The following is a 14024-nucleotide window of genomic DNA, read 5'->3' as shown; positions in this document are numbered from 1 at the left end:
CTACAATGCATGTTTTAATAGTAGAAATGCATACATGAAAAGCATGATTTAGTGGTTATATTTTATGAGTAAATTAGATCTACACTTATGATATATCATGCTTTACTGCGAATATTTTGGAATACCATATTCTATCGAAATTATGTTCTTCGTAGTATATATGATGGATGACTATATACTGCTTATGAACATGTTTTTACACTTCTTTATAGTATATATGATCGATGACTATATGCTATGAAGATGCTTTTAAGATATATGTACCTATGTTTGGAAAAAGTATATTCAATGGTTTTGTGCGTATCTAGTGGTCATTGTTCTGCATTCGGGTGATGATACTTATATTGACCTTTGGGTTGGGTGTTGTAGGAGCCTTCAGGCAATGATACTTATTTTGACATTCAAGTTGGGTGCTGTAGAAGCCTACGAGCGATTGATACTTATGAAGGAAGTGTTTTGAAGGAAGAGTTCTATATGCCTTCGGGCGATACTGATACCACTAGTTAGCACACTATATATGACATGTGTTTTATGAAATGTTTTATGGCATGCTAGGGTTTTTGGAAAAACCTATCACATATTATGCTATTAGTTTTCATAAAACTTTGGGGGTTAGTATGTTGATAACTATTTCAATATTATATATATATATATATATATCAACTTCGTCTACTCATGTTTGTTTTGCGCCCCCTTAGGACATAGGAATGAGGATTACGACCCATACTACGGGGCTTTCCCTTACCAGTGATATCGTGTCATCATCTCTGCTTTGACTTCTATTGCAATAGCACCTCTTTATTTTATCTTCCACGTGTACTTTGAATTAGTTGTATACTATGAACATGTCATGCATTATCACTATCTTTATCATTGTTGGCAGTTGAATATTAGTATATTATCTTGTAGTTCGAATGAAATTTATACGCATGTTTTACATGTTCTCAGCATATGTATTCATTAAATGGCTTTCGTCACCCGCGGGTGTTGGCCAGCACGTGGCCATCCCGATGTCCTTCGAACATCAGGATTAGGGTGTGTCAGTTTGGTATCAGAGCATACTTAGAACTTCATTATATTTGGTAATCATAAACTTTCTTGGATCCAAGATCTTTCGTCTTTCTAAATCTTGTTTGTTTCTTATCAAAATTATAGACCATCCTGGTGGGAATGTACCTCGACGACCTCGTTTTGGTATAATAGGATAAATTCAGCAGTTAACCTTCGCATTACAGAATGCTTTTCCTCGTAGTCGCAGGCCAAGTCGTACATACATGGGGATTGCTCGTAGCCACGGTGTTACGGATTTTAGGGTAGTTAGAGCCTGTCAGGAGGCTGAGGATTGGTTGGAGAAAATGGAGGATACTCTAGAAAGCATGAAATGCCCAGCGTCTGAATGGGCAAATACCGCTGGTTACTTTCTTCAAGGGGACGCGAGGTTTTGGTGGAAGTCAGCGAATGGTTGTCGTCCACCTGGTTCCTTGATGACTTGGGCCACATTCAGGAAACTCTTCAGTGCATACTTTTTTAGCCCAATTATTAGCTGAGAAAGCGATAAGAGTTCCTGGAGTTTCGCCAGGGCGATCTGAGCATTAAAGAGTTTAATAGCATTTTCTAGCGCCTGTGGAGACATCATGAGGGAACCTATGAGAACCAACGGGAGATGATGATTTAGCTGCTGATTGCTATACACCCGGATTATCGCGAGCTTCTGGCATCACAGAGGCATAGGTCTTATTAGGAAATGATTGAGATGGCCTTGAGGATCAAGCAGACGAGATGAGACAATCTTAACAAAGATCAGCCTCAAAGTCAGAACCAGCCTCGAAGTCAGAATTGCCCTTAGAATCATAATCAGAGGGATCGTAATTTCCTATCCTGGAGCATGAGGGAGCCTTCTACCTTTTTTAACCTTTTTGACCCTAAACACTTTTATTCTTTTAAGCGACAGGGTCAGGGTTCGGGATCATTTAGTGACGGCCGATGCAGTGAGTCGGGGATGCGATCATTCATCCATTTTGATTTAGGTGCAGCTAGACCGAATTGTGTTACAGGTGTGGCAACATTGGACATATAGCCCGAGATTACGGTACTTCACCTTCATCTACTAATTATGTTGATAGTTTGGGTTATGGTGGGAGTAATAACCCGAATACTAGTTATAGTGGGAGCAGTAATACTCAAGGTTATGGTAGTACTCAGAACTATGATGGCAGTGGTAGCTAGAGTACCTAGTGTTCTGCCCAGCGACATCCATATCAGTTCGGAGCAGCTTCAGGCAGCTGTACTCAAGGGAACAGAGCAGGCTGTAACAACTAAGGTCCTAAGACTCGAGGCGGCCATAACAGTGGAGCGGGACATTAGGTTCATGGACGTATCAATGCCATGACTCAGCAAGAGGCGGAGCAGGACCCGAGAGTAATTACGGGTACGTTACTTGTGTGTGATAATTGGGCTAGAGTTCTGATTGCTCTGGGTGCCACTTATTCGTTTGTATCTCTATCATTTGCAGGGGTTTTAAACTCGCAACCTTAACCGCTCAGTTTCGATATGCTTATACAAATGCCAGCTGAAGATCTTTTTTTTACACGGTGGAAGTATAGGGATTACCTGGTCATAGTTGAAGGGGAACTCATGGAGACTAATTTAATTCCTTTCAAACTTATGGAGTTCGATGTCATCTTGGGAATGGATTGGCTATCCAGGCACCATGCTTATGTTGGTTGTAGGGTAAATTTGTGACATTCAGTCGGCCTAGACGACCATCGATCATGTTTCAGGGTGAGTGACGAATCCTTCCTAATAATATCATTTATGCTATTCAGGCGACTTAGTCAATGCTCCACCTATTTATAGCAAAAAAAAAAAATTCAAATCCAACGGCTAACTGACATCACTTAGCCGTTGGATTTGAATTTAAGTTGTAGGTTTTAAATAATAAATTATGTTTGGCCCTTAGTTGGAGACGGTTTTTTGTGACAGGGCTAAAACGAGCCATATGGCCCTTTGGCCCTCGATTGGAGATGGAGGCAAATATGACCATGTACTATTCATTAAAATATTAATATCTTAGAGGGCCAGAGGGCTAAAACGAGCTCTCGGTTGGAGATGGCTCGTTCTAGTGCAACTCTTTCACTCTCAAGAAAGAAGCTACTAAGACCATCTCCAACCGAAGGCTGGCCAGAGGGCTCAATCTGGCCCTCTAAGAAATTAATATTTTAACGAAATTTTTAAAAGGGTAAATATCAGTTTACTACCCTCAAGTTTCGTGGTTTTCAACATTTGGTACATAAAGTTTTTTTCGTCCCAGAGTCAAACCTAAAGTGTTAATTTTGGGACAGTCTCGTACATCTGTTAGTCAAACTGTTAACTGATGATGCGGCGCCTATGTGGACAATGAATGGATGCCACGTGTCATTAAGGGGTCCACGTGGAAATTAAAAAAAAAAAAAACTATTTAAAGAAAAGTTAAAAAAAAAAAAAGAAAAAAAAAAGACAAAACCCGAATCGTCTTTCCCAAAACCCGACACCCCTCCATCCCCTCCACCCTTCACCCACCGACACCCTTCCCCCTTCCTTGATACCCACCCCTACCACCAAGCTCCCCAAAAACCCAGCCCCTCAATCCCTTCAATAAAGACCGCACGGCGCGCAAGTACACATAGAAAACATGCATGTTATTAAACCTCCTAAGCAACGAGTTCAGTAACAATGCATAAGTTTCAAGATTTGGTTTGCAATTCTCAGAATTCAACATTTTCTTATAAATATTAAAAGCACGATTGAAAAACAGCTTTCTTTGGCATCAAAATCGAATCATGGTATTGTAAAGGGGCATGCTAATTTCACAGGCCCAACAATTACCTCTTCGACTACGGTTTCGGCGTGGGGTAACATCTGCCGTCGAGCAAGATTTTGATCATGATGAGGTAGGTGGCGTGGTTGTGCTTGTAGTTCCGCTGCTGGGCGGTTCATCGAAAAATGTCGACTGCGAGATCCAGGTCCAATTGGGCTTTCAGGGCGTAGTTCACTTCGAGCCGCCTTAACCCAGGTTTAAGCTTTTGGACCCACGTCTCAAATTGTTTTTCTAGTGGGGTTCGGGTTCGGAGGGGGTTTGGAGGGGTATGGTGTTCAGTGAGTGAGAAGGACATGAGGCGGTGGTTGAGATAGAGTGATGGGTGGGAGGACAAAAATGAAGGGTGAGGATGTACATGGCGATAAGGGAGAGGTGGGTGTGGATGATAGTGAACATTGGTGGAGTGGATGTCACGGTCGAGTCGGGACTCCCTTTCGCCCCCCCCCCCCCCCCAACAGTCTCTCTCTCTCCCCAAACCTTCTTCTTCTTCTTCTTTTTCTTCAAGTTCTTAATCCCAGCTAGTGGGGGAACGGTCGATGGGGAAGATTTGGGTGTGGGTGGGTTTTTTTGGTTTTTTAGTTTAGTTTAGTTTTTTTAATTTTTTTTAATATTTAGTTAATTATTTTTTGAAATTTTAATTCCACGTGGACCTTTTAATGACACGTGGCATCCAGTCATTGTCTACATAGGCGCCACATCATCAGTTAACGGCAGAGTTAACAGTTTGACTAACGGATGTATGAGACTGTCCCGAAATTAACACTTTATGTATGACTCTGGGACGGAAAAAAACTTCATGTACCAAATGTTGACAACCACGGAACTTGAGGGTAGTAAATTGATATTTACAAATTTTGTAAAAAAAAAAAATTAAAAAAAAACTGTAAAAATTGAATAAATAAATAAAAAAATTAAAAATAACGGCTAGCTGACGTCAGCAGCTAGCAGTTGCAATTTGAATTTCAGCCCGGCTGGCTGGCTAATTTGGGCCGACCAGTTGACCCTTTGGCCAGAGGGCTAAAAATAGCCCAAAAACCGTCTCCAACTGAGGGCCAGGCGAAATGGTTCGTGGGCCCCACTGGACAAAAAATGGCCAAAGGGCCAACCGGTCGAGCTAACAAAATTTGAATCTCAACGGCTAGCTGACATCATCAGCTAGCCGTTATTTTTGAATTTTTTTTTTTTTTTTGGGCCAAAAATTTAAAAATTTGAATCTTAATGTGGGGATGTTGCTTTTATAAGCATGTTTGATTGCTTAAACCTCTCCCACCCCCAAATATAAGCTTCCTATTAGAGATGGTAAATGTGCATTTAATTTAAGTTGTTTTAGTTTTTAAATTTAAATAATATGTTTGGGCCTTGGTTAGAGATGATTTTTTTTTACAGGGCTAAAACGAGCTCTATGGCCGTTTGACCCTTGGTTGGAGATGGTAAGAAATATGGTCATACACTATTCATTAAAATATTAATTTTTTGGAGGGCCAAAGGGCTAAAATAAGCTCTTTGGCTAGCTTTCGATTGGAGATAGCCTAAGGCCCTGGCCCAGCTCATAGGGTTAAAAATTTTGGCATTACGAGCAAACCACCTAACTGGCCCAATTTTTGGCCCTTTAATCATTTTCATTTAATTAAAAAAATACGTAATATAGTTGAGAATTTTTTTTTTCCCATTAATATAGTTAAGATTGAACCTATACCTTGTACTTTCATCAATTGTCAATTACCCTTGAACTAAGGAAAACTAATGAAACTAGCCTACCAAAACTAATTTTTGATGAAAAATACTTAACCAACTTCATAGCATAGCTTCCCTTGAACTAAGGTATTTGTTAAGTTAATATAGACAATCAAATGAAATAAATAAGTATTACAAATTAATTATTTTAAAGAAAGTTCCAAAGTATTTAAATTATATTGGGTCATATCTGATCAGGCCTAGGAAAGGGTTAAGACTAAACTCGGCCTATGAGTCAGCCCATGACCTAAAATGCTAGGTCTAGCCCTGCCCATTTAAAATCAGGTCGAATAAAGATCAGATCTAAGATTGGGCGAGGCCTGCTACTTAGTACTAAAGTTTAGTAATATTTCTCTTCATTTGTAAGTGAAATGTCGTGGATTCGATTCTCACCAAAGGCGAATTTAAACCACATTATTGCGAACCCATTATAAAGCTAAGCCTAACCCCTCCCCCTTAGACCATCTCCAACTCATGGGATAAAACTTAAAATATAAGCTTTAAACCCCCCCTAAACCACCTCCAACCCTTGGGCTAAAATAAGCCTTGGAGAGGAAGTATATCTTTGGGCTAGATTCCCCCCATGATTTAAGCTTGGCTAAAATTATTTTGGACCTACCAAATTATTATATTTCAAACATTTTTTTGTTTTTTTACTTATAATCTAACGGTTATGATCAAATGAGATCAAGTCTAATGGTTAAAAGAAGATTTGATGGCCCAAAATTAAATCTGACGTCTAAAATAATTTAAATCAAATTTAACTTAAAACTTTATAAATACCTATGTATTTGTATAATTTTTTTTATTACTTATCGGAATTATATTTTTAGATTGAAATGTTCATAAAAATAAATTAGGATAATCTACATAAATTTAATTTTCAAAAAAAGTAACCGAAAAAAAAAAGTTAGGCTAAAATCATTATTTAATAATCTCGGGCTAACATTTTAAGCCATAAGGGTTGGAGGAGAAAAACAGTTTTGTAATTATAGCTTAAAATTTTCTGGCTTAAAATTTTAAACTTTATTTCAAGAGTTGAAGATGATCTTAGTATAGAAATATCGTTTGTTTAAAAAAAAAAAAATAGGCCGGTTAGATCCTAACCAAGCTAGCCCACAATCCAAAAGATAAGGTTGGGCTATGGCCTTTTTATAACTCCACTTATTATTATTGAATAAGTTTAAATTTTGAAATTTATATCTATTTATTAGACATATCTTAAAATTTAAACTAATTTAACAATAATAAATATAGTGATCTACGTCATTAAAATTAGAAATTAAAAACCCTACACGACATGTCGCTGTATAGAAACTGAAAACACAATTAGAAATACACGATATGTCGCTGTATAGAAATTGAAAACACGATCTCATCGAATTGTTTTGAGCCGTTAAGATCGATGCAGACACTCTCATGCTAGGCTAGGGTTTCTGATAATTGCAATTGCTTTGGCACGCAGCAGCCGCAGCAGAAGAATATGGCATCCACCTCTGTCGCACTCTCAGCTCTCCCAATCTCACCCTTCTCTACCTCTCAACCCCACAGAAACCGATGCGCCTTCTCTTCTCCCTCCCTTCCCTGCCACGTTCCCCACTATAACCTGACAACATTTCTCGGCGCAAGGCTTTCTATTCGAATTCCGAATGTAAAGCACATGGCTTCCAAGCATCGGACGGCCATCGCCACCGTCCTCTTCAGCCTCCCAACAGCGTAAGTCTTCTTCTTCTTCCAAGTGATGGTATTTTAATTGTACCTAGATTAAAGCCCGGCCCATCTGAGTTGTACTGTACTGATCTGATTGTTTTGCAGGAAGCCCGACAGGATTTCTACTGGGAAGAGCTCCAAGTGAGTTATATTTATTTCATTTTGATTGCATTTTTGTGCGTGCCTATATGTGTCCATGTGAATTTGAATGTGAGATATTCATTGAATTTTGGTGTTTAGATGGTCCGCCAGAGCGATAAAGTCGTTTGCTATGGCTGAATTGGAAGCAAGGAAGCTTAAATATCCCAATACAGGGACCGAAGCACTTCTCATGGGGATTTTGGTTGAGGGTTAGTCAGCTTCTTGCGAGCTAAATCTCATCTGTATTTGTGCTTTCGTGTTATTTTTTTGGGTTAATTTCAGTTTACTATCCAATTTCGTAGTTTTTAACATTTGATACATCAAGTTTTTTTCATCTCAGAGTCATACCTTAAGCCTTAATTTTCGGATAGTCTAATGCATCTGTTAATTTAAGTTGATTATTAAGTCAGCCATTAACTAGTGACGTGGCGTTTATGTGGACAATGATTGGTGCCTCGTGATTAATGGCCCATGTGGAAATTTAAAAATTAAAAACTAAAAATTAAAAATTAAAAAAATTAGAAAATTAATTTTAAATTTAAAAAATTTAAAATTAAGAGAATTGTTATTAGCACTCCAAAAATCTCATCCCTTCTCATAAGGGTATTTTTTCTTTCTAATTATAGAACGTTTGGAGTGCAAAACGAAATTTTTGGAGTGTCCATAACAATTCTCAAAACTAAACCTAAACCTTAATTTTAACCATCCCCCATTGCTCAGACCCCTTCTTCCTCCTCTGTCTTCGCCAACTCGGTCTCCCTCCTCCGCCCGATTTGTCTCAGAGGCGTGACAGGGGCGGCCTGATCTTCGACTTGATCCTCCTCCGCCCGATTTCTCCTCCGTAATCTCCAACCTTGCTCTCAAATCTGCCGACTCACTCCCACTCGAGCTTCGACGAATCGGTCATTGCAGTCCCTACGGCAATAGTAATCCCTCTTGTGGTGGCTCTCGGCCCTCTGATTATATCCAGATCCAGGTACACCGCTGTTCAGGTGGATTCCGTTGCAGCGAAGGGGATTGGGAGTGGGGGGTGAGTAGGAGAGGAGGTTTGGGTGGGTTGCAGAGGAGAGAAGGGAGAAGGGGGTTGGGGAGTGAAGGAGGGCGGATTGAACTCTTCCTCTGTGAGCAGGTTTCCAAGGAAGTCTGGAATCGGATTTATTTTATTTTATTTGTATCGGAGGGGGAGATCTTGAAGAAGAGAGGAGAGGAGGAGAGGAGGAGATGGCCTTCACATTCATCCCCAAATTTCTGGCCGCATCTCTATGTGATTTCTCTGTCTACATTGTAGAGACATACTTTTCGAAAGGGCAATGAATTCTTCCATCCACGGTTTAGCACCATTCTGTAGAATCCAATTTGTATTTGGTTGAAAGCCTTGAAGTAGTTGAAGAGTTGAGACTAGGAAGTGTAAGGTTCAATTTTATTTTATTTTTTAGTTTTTTAAATTTAAAATTTCCACGTGGGCCTTAATGACATATGGCACCCAATCATTGTCCACATGGGTGCCACGTCATCAGTTAATGATTGATTTAATAGTCAACTTAACGGATGTATGAGATTATCCAAAAATTAAGACTTGAGATATACTTTGGGATGAAAAAAACTTTATGTACCAAATGTTGAAAACCATGAAACTTTGAGGTAGTAAACTGAGATTAACCCTATTTCTTTTATTGTTTTTTTGTTTATGAAATGTTTAAACGCTAGTAATTGCCCTGCCTGCGTAGAAATGGATCCTTTTGTAGATTACAAACGGTTCTGTGCTAAGAGAAAGTGTGTCTGCACTTGGCATTTCGAGAAGTATGAATGGCTTTGAACTTGTCATCATGATTTTTTGATTTGATGCTGCTGCATCTTGGGTTTATGGAAAAACTATAGATGAAACAATACATTTTTTCTGTCATTTAGCCTTCCACACACCCCCCTTTGTTTCTAACCATCATATTGAATAAATTACACTGAAGCAACAAAAATGATTAAACAGATTGTGTATGAGGAGATAAAGGGTGTGTATTTTATCATTTCTCTATTTGAAAAGTTGTATTTTTGAAGTCTTTATTATGGTTCTTGTTATCTTTATCAAAACCAAGAGTGGAAAGCTTGCTCATTTTTAAATAAAAAACTAATCCTATTTGATATTTTTTATCATTTCTCCAAAACATTTCTTAAGAACATTTCTTGAAAACAATTTTCTTTAAGACTCAAAAACTTGATTGGTTTGCGATTTAAAAATTTTAAATCTTACGACTTAAACTAGACAAAGAGATCTAAAAAGAGCGGGTTGCAGGAGAGGGAGAAAGAGGAGAGAGGAGGAAAGAAAGTAAGAGATGATTGAAGGAAAGAGAAAGAAGGGAGAGGATCAGACGAGATAGAGAGGAAGAGGAGTGAGAGAATGAAGAGAGCGGATTGGAGGAGAGACGAAAAAGGTAAAAACAAAAAAAAAAGAGGAAAGAGAACGAAGAAAAGAGAGAGATTTGGAGTGATAGGGAAGGAGGGAGAGAAAAGAAAGGAGTGAGTTTTAAGTTTAAAAACTCTAAAAACTCACCTTTTATGTTTTTAGAGAATAGACTATATTTTTTAGTTAGTCTTGAGTTCAGTTTTTGAAAATAGTCCTATCAAACAAGTTTTTAAGGCCTAAAACTTGAAAATTGTTCTTGATTTTAAAAAGTTGGGTTCAAGTAGAGTACCAAACAAGAGATTGTCTTTTCGTACCATTCTTAGTCTTATTTCTACTCTGATCTTGTAACAAATAAAATTATCTGGATGAGCTTTGGTTCACTGAATCATAAGTTGCTTACTTCAAGAATCTTACCATGCTTAAGACAAACCTGGCAGCTCCTTCAGTGGCTTCCATGTGCCTTTGCCTCTATGTCAATGTTTTTTTAATGTTTTTGTTTTTCGTGTTCATGTTATTCAGATATATTACTTTTGACTTCAGGAACAAGCCTAGCTGCAAAGTTTCTTAGAGCCAATGGAATTACACTCTTCAAGGTTCGAGATGAAACTGTAAATTTACTTGGAAAATCAGACATGTACTATTTCAGCCCTGAGCATCCTCCATTAACTGAACCAGCCCAGAGAGCCCTTGATTGGGCTTTTGATCAAAAACTAAAATCAGGTTTGTAAATTTAGGTTCAGAAAATCTAATGATGGTGATTTTGTAGTTCGAAATCTAGGATTGTCATCAGTTTCCACCATTCCCATCTAGGCATGTACGCTGAACATGCATAATTGTTTGGTTGGCTAGTGCATTTTCATCCTCACTGTTTATTGAGATTGTCTTCTCTGATGCAGGAGAAAATGGGGAAATAACAGTAACTCATCTGCTTCTTGGGATTTGGTCTGAAAAAGAGTCAGCAGGTTACAAGATCTTGGCGTCCCTAGGTTTTGATGATGATAAAGCTACAGAGCTTTCCAAATCTGTAAGTTTTAAGCTGGATTTTCTTCTTGAGTAGTTTTTGTTTAACGACTACTAATATGGCTACTGTTTCATACAGATGGATAAGGATTATGATCGCACCTTTAAATAAGGAGGCAAAAATGCTTTTTTTTTATCTTTTTCAAACAATCGCTTGCTGTCAAACATCCTCCTACACAGCCTCCAAAAGATATTGCTTCCTGGTGCTTTTATTGAGGAAGTTCCTCTGCATATGGTGTGTTTCAGGATTCACAAATGAATGCTCTTTGATATAAATTTTGTATTTGTTGTTTACGTAATTCATGGAATTCAAAAATTCCATGCAGCAATAACATGTCGCCTAGTTGACTCTTACTACCGCAGGGGTTGCAAGAAAGTAAAGAAAATTGATTCACTTGTTTCTCTTTCATTACCTTTTACCTTGCCTTGCTAAAGCATTCAGCCGCTTTCCAACATCCTATCTGCTTGTTTTCACACTTCCATTGTATTATGAGATCAAGAACCGTTCATTGAACTTGTACAATGATTTTCGAGGTATGGATGTTTATACTTCAATTACTTAGATCAAGAAACGTTCGTCGAACTTGTACAATGATTTTCGAGGTATGGATTTATACTTCAATTACTTTGCGGCGCCATGTATCCTTGTATTATGTGGTTTGAGATCTGTGGCAGGTGCCAAGTCGGTTGAAGAAACAGCTCATTCAAAGTGCATAAGCTTAAGAGGTTCGGATGTTTTAAGTTTTAACTATCTTTGTTTAAAAATATATAAGTCCAGATTTAACGGTAAAGCATCCGGACTATTCAGTACTCCAGAGCATCTAAAAATTGCCATAGGAAGGGCAAGGCGTTGCGTTGTGTCATCATCCATGAGTCCATCCAGTGCAGCCTTAAGTTGAGACGAAATCTTATTTACTCTAGTCTAAAACAAGACAATGAAATTGTCTGCCTGTGGAATTCCTCGCAAAATATCCGGCCTCGCATTTGGCATGGACTATTCTTAAGATGGGATGGACCATGCGGAGTGGGGTTTACTTTCTCTGTCACCGGGATAACTTTTACATTGTATCAATTTTGAAAAGCTAAAAGAGCAAGGCCTGTAGATTGTAGAATTAACTAATGACTCACTTTGAATATGTGATTGCAGGGAATTTATAGCAGAAGTCATTGAGGAATGTTGAGTGTCTTGATAAAACTGAGGTGTAAATCTGCAGTGGACTGGAGTTTGTTAGGTGCCTGCGGTGGATCTGGAGCTGTTTATGCACCCAGGAATGCACCTTCGTTTTAACAATACAAAATAACAGATTTTGTGCCAGTTCATGGGAACACATTATACATGTATGATGAAGGAAGCAAAACCGTTAAATTGAATCGCCAATTATGAATGTCAAGGCGTGAAAGAGAGAAATTGCTTTTGCTAAATACCAAGTTGTGGTGTGTGTGTGTTTGTGTAGCTTGTGAGTTCTGACTAATTTTACGGGGTGAAACACAAAAGTAATTACTCGAGAGAACAAAGTTTCATCAGCTTTTTTAGGTCTTGCACACGTTTTTGTTTTTGGCTATCAAATTAAATAAATTATGAAAGCTTCCTTAGCATTTCTCTTTTACGAAAACAATGAAGAAAATTAAACAAGTGAGTGAAGGCATGGATTAGCTACTAGCCTACTACGTCTCTTGTCGTGTCATAGAGAGGCGTAAATTATATTATGCACGTGCTTCTTGCTTTCTTGCATTACCAAAGTCAGACATAATGGATGTGCATGCAAACGATTCATTCAGACATTTATATTTTTTTTATTCACACGACACACCTGAATTAGGATTAGGATTAGTTGGGTGACGTGGATGATGATGACTGATGAGTGCCTGCTTCTTCATGCAGTGATGGCTTAGCAGCTAGGTTCCGGGAAATTAAGGAAAGCAGGTAATTAATTGACCGTGGACATATGAAGCTAAGCTAACCTCCTAGCTGGTTTACTTTTCAAGGTCAACATAATGAACACGTAAGGTAAGCACAAGTTCTAGATTGTGACGGCAAGTCAAAGAGGTTGGCTTGCTTGCCTTCCAATCCCATTCCAATGATCCCATGCCATGTTATCCGTGTTCCATTGCCCCCTCCATCCCTCCTTCCCTCCCGCCCTCCATAATCCCATATATACATATATGAATACTTGTTTGGATACTATAGTTTTGAATCCAATTCATTCATTCATTCATTCCAGTCGTCCACTTCCACCCAATTAAAGTTTAGTTTAATTTAGAGAAATATGGTGCTGATGATGATGGAAAGCAGCTTCGCAGATGTGCAGCATGTGCTGGTGAAGGTTGGCGTGTTCTTCCTGGTTCAGGCCTTGGTATATCTCATCCTTTCCAACTCATCCACCATCTTCTCCAAAACCACCAAGAGGTCCCACAGCTTCAAACCAGCTCGCTCTGTCAGTATTCGCCGGATGCTCGCTGCTCTTTCTGACTTACCTGCTGGCGGCAAGCTCTCTCCTTCAACAAACTCAACGGACACGAACACAATGATGATGCAGTCCCCTAACAGCAAAAGTAGTAGCCAAGAATACTCAACCACTCGATTCTCCTAATTAAATTAAGCACATATTCGTATGTGACATATACATCATTAATATATGTGTGTATGCTCGCTCGAGTTTGAGAGATTATTATTCATTTGTTCTTGATTTAATGTCCTGTAATAAGTAACATTGGGTATATATTGGCATTAGAATTTTGTTACATTATTTCTGTCAGGCTCATGAGTTTTAGTTTGAAATATTAATTTGTGTGAAATTGGATGCCTCTGTGTATGAAATCGTACATACCAGTACTTGAATCTAATTTTAGATCTTATTACAAGCTATGCAAAAGAAAAGGAGAAAGAAAATTGTCATGATCGGTAATATTTTGTATAAATTAGGTTTGGCATATTGTTCAGTGAGTTTTATCCCCAAATTGTTAAGATTGATGAAGCCACAATACTCATCAACTCCTAGTTCTAATGAGCTGCAGCTGCGCATGCCGCACAAAGATTCACATAAAATTTCTCAGAGTATGACATCGAAGCCAAACTCCTCATAATCCACGTACTTGCACCAGAAATCTTTAAGACAGAAGCTGCCAACTTTCCAGAACTGGGGCAAATTCTCACTGGAAAACCTG

General features: G+C 38.6%; 2 protein-coding genes and 1 pseudogene across 20 annotated transcripts; 2 read left to right on the top strand and 1 right to left on the bottom strand.

Annotated features, from left to right (window-relative positions):
* Positions 1–3550: 3550 nt before the first annotated feature.
* LOC137733478 (pentatricopeptide repeat-containing protein At3g25210, mitochondrial pseudogene) lies at positions 3551–4534 on the bottom strand (annotated as a pseudogene).
* A 2413-nt stretch (positions 4535–6947) lies between these two features.
* On the top strand, positions 6948–12281 carry LOC137733728 (ATP-dependent Clp protease ATP-binding subunit CLPT1, chloroplastic). 19 transcript variants are annotated; one of them, XM_088697235.1, is made up of 9 exons: positions 6948–7306; positions 7406–7441; positions 7541–7650; positions 10380–10559; positions 10736–10863; positions 10939–11094; positions 11186–11393; positions 11535–11585; positions 12007–12281. In XM_088697235.1, exons 1-6 carry the CDS (start codon positions 7074–7076, stop codon positions 10969–10971), a joined length of 720 nt encoding a protein of 239 aa, XP_088553361.1. In that variant the 5' UTR covers positions 6948–7073; the 3' UTR covers positions 10972–11094; positions 11186–11393; positions 11535–11585; positions 12007–12281. The 19 variants fall into 19 exon arrangements, with proteins under 19 accessions (XP_088553361.1, XP_088553360.1, XP_088553359.1 ...); XM_088697234.1 differs by having other exon boundaries at positions 11535–12281; XM_088697233.1 differs by having other exon boundaries at positions 11186–11585.
* Positions 12282–12908: 627 nt separating this feature from the next.
* Positions 12909–13615, top strand: LOC148695402 (uncharacterized). Its single transcript, XM_088697236.1, has one exon. The coding sequence runs from the start codon at positions 13127–13129 to the stop codon at positions 13448–13450; it is 324 nt and encodes a 107-aa protein (XP_088553362.1). The 5' UTR covers positions 12909–13126; the 3' UTR covers positions 13451–13615.
* The last annotated feature ends 409 nt before the right edge of the window (positions 13616–14024 follow it).

The sequence above is a fragment of the Pyrus communis genome, chromosome 7 (assembly GCF_041283825.1).
Source record: "Pyrus communis isolate YQ-2024b chromosome 7, ASM4128382v1, whole genome shotgun sequence".
NCBI lineage: Eukaryota > Viridiplantae > Streptophyta > Magnoliopsida > Rosales > Rosaceae > Pyrus > Pyrus communis.
The sequence above is the reverse complement of the archived record's forward strand: the minus strand, read 5'-3'. Positions and strand labels throughout refer to the sequence as shown.

Excerpts from the sequence above, each read along its gene's own strand:
- LOC137733728 (XM_088697231.1), top strand. The coding sequence starts at position 7,074 with ATGGCATCCACCTCTGTCGCACTCTCAGCTCTCCCAATCTCACCCTTC. Across the intron at positions 7,307-7,405 it reads CTCTTCAGCCTCCCAACAGC|GAAGCCCGACAGGATTTCTA; the intron begins GTAAGTCTTCTT and ends ATTGTTTTGCAG. Across the intron at positions 10,864-10,938 it reads CTACAGAGCTTTCCAAATCT|ATGGATAAGGATTATGATCG; the intron begins GTAAGTTTTAAG and ends TGTTTCATACAG.
- LOC148695402 (XM_088697236.1), top strand. The coding sequence starts at position 13,127 with ATGGTGCTGATGATGATGGAAAGCAGCTTCGCAGATGTGCAGCATGTG.